This window comes from Pseudoliparis swirei, chromosome 3, assembly GCF_029220125.1.
Source record: "Pseudoliparis swirei isolate HS2019 ecotype Mariana Trench chromosome 3, NWPU_hadal_v1, whole genome shotgun sequence".
NCBI lineage: Eukaryota > Metazoa > Chordata > Actinopteri > Perciformes > Liparidae > Pseudoliparis > Pseudoliparis swirei.
In genome coordinates, this window is record NC_079390.1 from 21,571,099 (window position 1) to 21,580,858 (window position 9,760).

At 44.4% G+C, this 9,760-nt stretch overlaps 1 protein-coding gene across 1 annotated transcript; it reads left to right on the plus strand.

The window, feature by feature from the left end:
• Positions 1-3,562: 3,562 nt before the first annotated feature.
• On the plus strand, positions 3,563-8,722 carry LOC130191717 (E3 ubiquitin-protein ligase TRIM39-like). Its single transcript, XM_056411382.1, has 2 exons — positions 3,563-3,650; positions 6,206-8,722. Exon 2 carries the CDS (start codon positions 6,208-6,210, stop codon positions 7,855-7,857), a length of 1,650 nt encoding a protein of 549 aa, XP_056267357.1. The 5' UTR covers positions 3,563-3,650; positions 6,206-6,207; the 3' UTR covers positions 7,858-8,722.
• Positions 8,723-9,760: the final 1,038 nt, after the last annotated feature.

The following is a 9,760-nucleotide window of genomic DNA, read 5'->3' on the forward strand; positions in this document are numbered from 1 at the left end:
CGAGAGAGAGAGAGAGACTTCACGGACCAGCGGAGAAGATGAGGCGGACAACAACAAAAAAGAAGGAACAAAAGATGATGGAATGGGCAGACGTCAGGATTGACACACACAAAAAAAATTTAAATCTTTGACCGCCGACCTTTTTGTTTACTGGCAGAGGGAAAAAGAAGAGGGGAGGAGAGTGAAAATGGAAAGAGACGGGGTGGGGGGGGGGGGCAGCAGCTTTAACACAAAAAAACTCAATGAATAAAAAGGCCTCAGAAGGGAGAGAGAGCGACGTGGCGGAGCGAGCCGGGTCTTTATTTACGCGGTAGGATTTACGGCGCCCCGCGTCTGCCGCGTGGCGCGGCGAGCCGGGCGACGTCATTTCAAGCTCGAGCGCCGTGTCCCGCCGAGAAAGAGCACGGCGACGGAATACCAACGCCATCCGACTGACCTTTTCCCCAACGACTGCTGTGTTCATCCCGAGTCACGGCACAGGAAGGCCTCTCTCTCTATATATCCAAACAATCTAAGTATATAAATATTTTATATACATATGTTTAGATTTTTTTTAAATATATACACATTTAAAAAATCTATATAAAAGTTTTAATTTATATGTAAAAAAAAATCAAAATATATATCCCCAAATCAAAAAATATATATATAAATCTAAATATACATAAATCTAAATATATATCAAAAAAATCTCTGTCTCTCTCTCCCGAGCACGTTGCCGTCGATTTAAAAAGAGCTTTTCCCGCGATACGCCGCCGGTCTCTGGAGGGAGGAGGATGCGTGGGTTTTTTTTCAGAGCACTCTCCTTGGAAGGAAACACGTCGAGGACACGAAGGGAGCGCCGCCGCTTCACTTTTCCATTAGGGTTGAAATACGGTGACACTTAACCCGTGTCCCAGGATGCATTGCGCTCTGGTAACCCACAGCAGACCACCAGCAGTCTGTTGTTGTAACGCAATGATAGGGATATTATTGTTATATGGATAATAATGGGATTATTGGTACAACTAAAGATGTTATTGAGGGTACGGATCCACTTCAGGGTCCCAGTAAGCTGCACCAGTAGACCAGCAGACGTGATGGTCTCTTGACTCTGGACCGTATCTAAGAAGAGGTTTGGCCGTGTGGACTTTAGACTTCCACTTTAGAGCCTAGAGGTGTCCTCTTTGACGACGGACATTGGCTTCTTTGCTTTTTTTATTCACCAGTAACTTAAAGTGACCATATTGGGAGGAGAGCAGGCACGTGCACAGATAGAGCCCTAGTGGTGCTCAAGCACCAGCCCCTTTGCCCTGGATGAGTAAAGTGCCCTTTTTGCTGGAGACACATTTTTTTAATTCATCCGTATTTAAGAATAAAAGTTACTCTCTCTGTCATCAAGTCCCCCCAAATGTGTTTTAATATCCGACGGGGCATTTATTTGAGTTCTTGTGAGAATTTCGCCCCGACCCGCTCCGTGGCGCTCACGAGCCCCCCCCCCCTCCTCCTCCTCCCCCCGCCCCTCCCTCCTCCTCCTCCACTTCCTCCTCCGCGCAGTGCTCCTCGCGCCACCGAACGGGTGCACCTCCTTCTCCTCTGACCCGCAGCATCACACACAGGTCGTGACGGTGTTTGTCCTCTGACGTTGTTTTGTGATAAATCAACCACAACATTAGCGCTGCTGAAAACATGACGTCACAACTGGTCCGACGTTTCCTAAAAAAATAAACAAACAAAAACTCCGTGATTTCAAAGCCTCGTCCAGCTGTTTACTGACGTTAGTTATGTTTAGAGAAGAGACGAGAGAGAGAGAATTCAAGAGAAAAGAGAGAGAGGGAGAGAGAGAAGAGAGAGAATTCTTATTCCAGTCTATTCAACAGGGGCTAGTCTAGGATTTGCGTGGCCAGACTGAAAAAAAAATCATAAGGCCTCTCTTGTTCAGAGGGCCGGGCCAAATGTGGACCACTGCTCTTGGCTGTTGATGTCTATCAATATCGCTCATTTTGAAAATGACGTCAGAGGGCAATACGGATCCGTATCAGACCAGGAGGGCAATACGTGGCCATGAGCCAATCAGAACGCTTTTACTGTCATTGCTATATAATAATTCATCTTTATTCATAAAGAAAATGTAAGCATGGACGGATTAAGAAACCACGGGCCCCTGGGCCTGGATGTGTCAAGGCCCCCCCCCCCCCCGCAAAAAAAACAACATCGCTAACAAAACAGTCCGTATGGAACTACGGATCGTATCATATCAATACAAAGTTAACTAGAACGGGCACTCGGTAGAGCGCATACCTTCGCATATCACAAGATTGGGCATTGAATTATGAACATTTTGGCATTAGTTGCATGCCAATTGGACAAAAATGTATCGTGCTATGGTAAAAAAAATATTTTGACCTTTCCATGACCTTGACCTTTGACCCGATTGATCCCAAAATCTAATCAAATGGTCCCCGAATAATAACCAATCATCCCACCAAATTCCATGTGATTCAGGAAGATTTGACCTGTTCATGACCTTCGACCTTGACCTTTGACCCGATCGATCCCAAAATCTAATCAACTGGTCCCCGGATAATAAACAATCATCCCACCAAATTTCATGCGATTCGGTTCAATACTTTTTGAGTTTTGCGAATAACACGCATATAAATAAATAAATAAATACACAAAACATAACCTTCCGGCATTTTCAATGCGAAGGTAATAACAGAGACTTCACGCAAAGGCTCTGGCTTAGGGGCCCCCTGAGCTCATGGGCCCCTGGTGCCGGTAGGCTCGTTCGGTAATCCATCCCTGAGTAGGACTATTGGGGCCCTGTTACTGACATGAATGACTTAAGCCTAGCATATACCGGCTACGGCGCATCGTGTCATATCATCATATCAATACAATGTTAATAACAGCGACGTCACGAGCTCATGGGCCCCTGGGCCTGGGCCCGGTAGGCCTGTTCGTTAATCCATCCCTGGTCTGATGCTGCCCAGAGGAAACGCAGTTCGAGGACAGCTCCATCAGTGTATTGCTGCTAATGCTTCAACTCGGTCAGAATTTTTTTTTTTGGCATTGGGTGCCCTTTTTTTTTGTTTGAGCACCTGCCCCCCAAAATGTCTGTGCACGTGCCTGGAGGAGAGACGCTGTGTGCCGAGTTAGCCCCGCCCCCATAGAGACGCTGTATGCACAAGTTAGCCCCGCCCCCATAGCAGAGCCTGCTGCATGGTCCACACCGTGATACATGGGACCACCATCTATGAAATGAACATCTAATCAGTAACTTTGGTTTCAGCGGTTCAATCACTGACAGCTGACACGTCTCTATTGTCTCTGTGTCCTGCAGAGAGGACATTAATCAGCTTTAAGACATTAAATAACTATTCCTGCCGGCTGTACATGAAACATGGTTTGTCTTCATGAACATCTTCAGGGTTCTACTGTTTCACTTCCGCTTCCTGCAGCTTTACTGTGTTTCATAAGAGCTGCAGATAAGAGGCGGAGCCACCCTGAAGAGGAGAGCTGCTGCTGCGTCACACTCAGGAAACGAAAGTTAACTTCAGAGTTATAAACACTGCAGTCGAGACGAGTCTCTGCTTTTCTCTCAGACGATTCAAAGTGACGTCTTCAGGTTTTTCTCAACAACTCAACAGAGTCTCTTCCAAACACTGGTGAGTACATGTGATCATATTCACACCTGTGATCACCAGGATTAACACAACACTTTAGCTTTACTCGGGCAGGAAGTTCCTCTCTTATCACTTCATACCTGATGAATGATTAACAATATAACTATGGCTGTCTGTCCACAGTCCCACGACACAGAAACTCACTTTAACTGCTTTAAACTGTCTCAGGAGGATTTTAGTAACTAGTAACTGAATCTGTGGTTTTAAATGTAGTCTCTCTCTGACTGTCCTGCTTTTGTTACTGTTCATTGATCACTTCCTCTATTTCTTCGAGTAGTTTCACAATAAGAGTTTATGGCTTTTATTGTGAAGCAGCTGGAGGAAATGTGATGTGTTAGTCATCAGTCAGCAGAGCTTTGTTGTCAGAGCTGTTGTCAGAAATAGTTACCAGGGTTTTTCCTGGGTCAAAATGGGTCTTCGGTGCTCCCAAAAAAATTGTTGGCGCGCTGTGCGTCTGTGTTGCCATATCACCGTAATTAGCAGACATCTATGTATTTTTTTTGTTTTCTTTCGCATAAATAATGGAGGCAATGCTTAGGAAATCATTTTGCTTCCATTTAAGATTAAAATAGATAGGCTAATAGATTGACAATTAGAGATGCACCGATCAGGTTTTTTGGTGCCGATCACCGATCACTGAAATCAGTATCTGCCGATCCGATAATACCGATCACCGATCACGGTGTCGATTGAAGCATTCTATTTATTGTGTAGCATTATTGCCTAGGAATATGAGGAAATACATATATAAAGCACCTCAAACATTAAAGAAATTACTGATTTCTTTAAACATTTAGGACTTTTACTTTGAAAAATGTCCTAATTGATACATTACAATTGTTTGACTGCTATTGTAGGGGATTTCAGATATGTATGGAACACATCTGCATCATTCATTTCCTGGAACTCTTGGGGAAATCCATTTACAGGACTTTTTTTAACATACAAAAGACTGACTTATTTTTTATAAACTCTTCCTTGGTACAGTAAAAATGTTTTAATGTTAGCATAATTTAAGCTCAATCTCAGAAACGATCTCTAAAGATACAAAATCAGTTCATTGTTTACTTGTATATGTTAGTGTATGATTTGTCGACATCTTATTTAGAAAAACGGATGTTTCACGTGGTTCTTTCCGCTAACTTTACAAAACCAGATGTTTTCACGTAAATCCTTCCGCTAACTTTATCAAAACCCTCGCGCGCTCCCGATCGAATGTGTTTCCCCTCAACATCAGTCTCTAGGGGCAGACATGTGAGAGTCGGCTGAGTTGACCCAGTGATTCAACTCAAGGGACGGGGACGCCGCTCGGTGGTGAGGATCCCCTCTGACCTCTCACTCTCCGTTGCGGTGCGCCACGATTGAAACGTATCTGATAGTTTTTCTCGCAGATTTTATGTCATCTTATCGGCCAAGTTTTATCAGCCGTTTTGAGAACGCCGATCAAAACCGAGAATGGGAATATCGGCCGATATGGATCGGCGCCGATCAGATCGGTGCATCCCTATTGACAATAGTCCAGGTGTGTTCGTGCACGTCGGGCTGTTGAGTGATCAGCAGCTGGCCGCTCTGTCCATTCGCGCACCTCACAGTTGCATATTGATCAGACAAGAAGACACGCTTATCAACTCTATTACTATTGATCAAAACAGAACGAGGCTTCGGCTGTATGCTACTTGAAACATACTATTGAGAACATATTCGCTGACATGCACGTGATGAACACAGTTTTTTTTCTTCGTTTTTTTCCAGCGCAGACTTTTTTTTGCCTTAGGCGCTCGGGATTTGTCATAGGCGTTCGGGGAAATGGCTTAGGCGCGCGCCCAAATTTTCTCTATGCAGGAAAAACCCTGGTTACTACTAGTTCTCACTCACCATAAATGATGCCGTGTTTCTGGTCTCCTGGGGACAGAAGGTCTCGTGTTGACGTGTCCTCCCCTTGATGAAGTCCTCCTCACAGTCTCAGGTGTGATGAAGACGCGTAATAGTCAGGCTGTGGGTGGGACAGTCTTTCTCTGGAAGGAGAAGTAGTTCAGTCTAGTCAGGGATCATTTTCAGGTGGTGTCTGGATATCCACTGAGAGACGCCCACAGTTGGTGTCATCAGCATAGCTATGGTAGGAAAAATCAGAGCTGAGAGTTGGTGTAAAAAGCGAAGAGGGGATCCAGGACGGAGCCCTGAGGTACCCCACTAGTGAGAGGACAAGGTTCAGACACAACTCCTCTCCAGGTTACCTGGTGAGTGCGGTCGTTGAGGTAGGATGAGAAGAGGGAGAGAGCAGAACCTGAGATACGAGGTCCTGAAGGGAGGACATGAGGATCTGGTGGTCCACTGTGTCAAATGCAGCAGAAAGGTTTAGAAGGATAAGGACAGAGGAGAGAGAGGCTGCTCTAGCAGTGTGAAGGTGCTCAGAGACAACGAGGAGGGCAGTCTCTGTTGAGAGGCCCACCTTGAAACCAGAAATTATTGTTCCTTTTCGACAAATTATTGAATTCTATTTTGAAACATGTTCTTCTTTTCTTCCTCAATGTGTGTAGACATGGCTTCTGCAAACCTTCTGCTGTCTGAAGACCAGTTCCTGTGCTCCGTCTGTCTGGATGTGTTCACTGATCCAGTCACAACACCATGTGGACACAACTTCTGCAAAAAGTGCATCACTGAACACTGGAATGTGAGTGACCGGTGCCAGTGTCCCATGTGCCAAGAGGTTTTCACCACCAGACCAGATCTGAGGGTCAACACCTTCATGTCTGAGATGGTTTCTCAGTTCAGACAGTCGACTCAGCAGAAAGCCAGCAGCAGCAGCTCAGAGCAACAAGAGTCCAGACCAGGAGAAGTTCCCTGTGACGTCTGCACTGGAACCAAACTGAAGGCCCTGAAGTCCTGCCTGGTGTGTCTGGTCTCCTACTGTGAGACTCACCTGGAGCCTCACCTGACAATGTCAGGCCTGAAGAGACATCAGCTGATGGACCCTGTGGAGAACCTGGAAGGCAGGATGTGTCTGAAGCACGATAAACCTCTGGAGCTGTTCTGTAGGACCGACCAGACGTGTGTCTGCATGCTCTGCACTGTGTTGGACCACAAGATGCACAATGTTGTTCCTCTGAAACAAGAATATGAAGGAAAGAAGGTGGAGCTGCAGAAGACAGAGGCTGAAACTCAGGAGATGATCCAGAAGAGACGCCTGAAGATTCAGGAGGTCCAACACAACGTGAAGCTCAGTGAGGAAGATGCAGACCGAGAGAAAGCAGAAGGTGTTCAGGTCTTCACTGGTCTGAAGGAGTCTGTGGAGAGGAAACTGAAGGAGCTCATCACTACGATAGAAGAGAAGCAGAGAAGCACCAAGAAACAGGCTGAAGACGCCATCAGAGAGATGGAACAGGAGATCTCTGATCTGATGAAGAGGAGCACTGAGGTGGAGAAGCTCTCCCTCTCTGAAGACCACCTCCACCTCCTCCAGAGTGTCCAGTCCCTCAACATCCACCATCCACCACCCACCAAGGACTGGTCTCAGGTCAGTGTTCCTCCAGCATCACATGAGGGGACTGTGAGGAGAGCTGTGTCTCAGCTGGAGGAGACGCTCAGTAACATGATGAAGACGCTGGTTGAAGTTGAGATGAAGAGGGTCCAGAAGTTTGCAGTGGACGTGACTCTTGATCCTGAAACAGCTCATCGTGACCTCATCCTGTCTGGTGACAGGAAACAAGTGAAACATGCTCGGGTACATCAGCCACGTCTCCCCGACAATCCACAGAGGTTCTTTCAAGGTCACTGTGTTTTAGGAACACAGAAGTTCTCTTCAGAAAAACTTTATTATGAGGTTCAAGTTAAACAAAAGTCTGAATGGTTTTTAGGAGTGACCAGAGAGTCGGTCAACAGGAAGGGATTCATCACACCGAGTCCTCAGAACGGTTACTGGACTTTATGGTTGAGAAATGGAAACGAGTATAAAGCTCTTGATGATCCTCCAGTTCTTCTCTCCCTGAAGTCTGGGCCTCAGAAGGTGGGGGTGTTTGTGGACTATGAGGAGGGTCTGGTCTCCTTCTATGACGTAGAAGCTGCAGTTCTCATCTACTCCTTTACTGGCTGCTCCTTCAAGGAGAAGCTCCTCCCATTCTTCTGTCCTGGTTATTATTATGATGGTATAAACTCTGCTCCTCTGATCATCTCTCCTGTTGGAGTAAACTAATCACTTCTCTCACGTCCTTCAAGGGAAACTATTTAGACTCAACCCTATGTGTTCCCCACCTCATCTCCTCCACCTCATCTTCTCCACCTCATCTCCTCCACCTCGTCTTCTAACTGTAGGGATGCACAGATACTCGTACACATGCAGCCTCGTTCCCTCGAGGTTTTCTCCATCAACTTTTCTCTGAGAGGTTGTCGGCTGTCTGTCTGGAATGATCTGTCAGGGTTTCCAGCAGAAACTAAATAGAAATACAACAAAAATATCTTTATTCTTTTGTATTTGTTTTTCTATCTGATGGGCAGCTGCAGACAACATATTCATTCAGTCATCAGGATTCATTTAGGAGTAATACATATTACATGTTTATAGTGTCTCCAGAATAAAGTTTGTCTCCTTGTGATACTGAACATAACAAGTTAAACAAAGGAGAAAAGATGTCAACGGAGTTTAAAACTTCATTTAAAAAGGGGTTTAATTGATGACTCGTCACTTTGGACTTTTTATTTTGTTTTGTGAAAACTGGTGAGATGACTCGAGTCCAAGACATCTGTAAATATAGGATTGTTGAGTTAAAACTTCAAAATAAAGTTGTTGTTGTTATCGCAAAGCATTGTGGGATTCCAGGCAATGCAGAAACTTAAATTGTTGAATGTCTTTACCTGATTCTTAACTTTTTGTTCACGTTATTTGGCCTGAAACGCGAAGGCCACGCCCGACAGTGACCCGTGGCGAGCAGCGATTGGCCGGATGACGTGTGACATCGGCCTCGGGAAAACTTAGTTTGACTGAACTTTGTAAAATGTTCAACTGCAAAGTTTTTACAATCATCAAACTTGCCAAACACCAATAAAAAGTTCAAGTGAAACGTGGTTGTCTGACTTCTTGTATGTATTGTTAAATATGGTTGTTAATGTGTGAATGGAATTTTAAATCTGGATGAATACATCGTGCTTATTAATAAAATGTACATAATGTATGCTTTTAATAGGTACATTTAATTTACTGATTAATATGAATATCAAACAATTATTATTATTAAATAGTATTTTAAATACTGTATAAAACTCAACCTTTAATTTCCAAACGTCATCCTCAATAATCACTGACTCAATCCTGGATCAGAAAACAGAGACATCCAAAAATATGCTTCTTCAATATAGAATCATATAAAAACTGTTTATTTAATTATTCCCCTCCACTTTGAAAGAGAAGAAGAGATCACAGAACTATTTACACATCTGCAACATGGAGGAGACAAGAACAAGGATGTGGTACAAGCACCAGGTCACGTCTTTCACAATAAAAGCACAGGAATCCTTGACCATTCTTTAAATACTGGATAGGATATTGTGTGAATGTGTTTGAGTGTTTGACTGTGTGTGTGTGTGAATGTTCTCGTGAATGAATGAATAATTAACAACCAGCACAAGCCGCTGCAAAAATGTAAACAATTGACGATTTTCTCTTCATTTCCACAAAGTCCATAAGACAGAAACACAGACCCAAAGAATGCAGCGCAACGTTTGACGGAGTGTTTTCATTGGACACCAGGGGACCGCAATGCATTGTGGGATTCCAGACCGGCAACGCAACAACTTGAGGGGTTGAAAGTGGCACAATTATAACTTGATGCAAATCAGTTATTTAGCTTGAACATGTTTTCAATGAGAAGAAGCAGCAGACAATAAATAGTTATGAGTTGATGGACAGGTGACGTCAGGAAGAGTTAAACAGATGTGAGCTTTGCCCTGCGCTTTGTCTCTCAGGTTGCCTTCTGCTTTCTCCGCCCTGCGACACAAACATAGTCAGAGTCCAAACTATCAACGTTTTATTAAAAACAAAGAGACAGTTGAAGCACACAAATCCACTTAAAAGACACACTTTGGTTTCTTTATAAAGTTTG

Bases quoted from the DNA above. Each gene is read 5' to 3' on its own strand.
- LOC130191717 (XM_056411382.1), top strand. From the start codon at position 6,208: ATGGCTTCTGCAAACCTTCTGCTGTCTGAAGACCAGTTCCTGTGCTCC.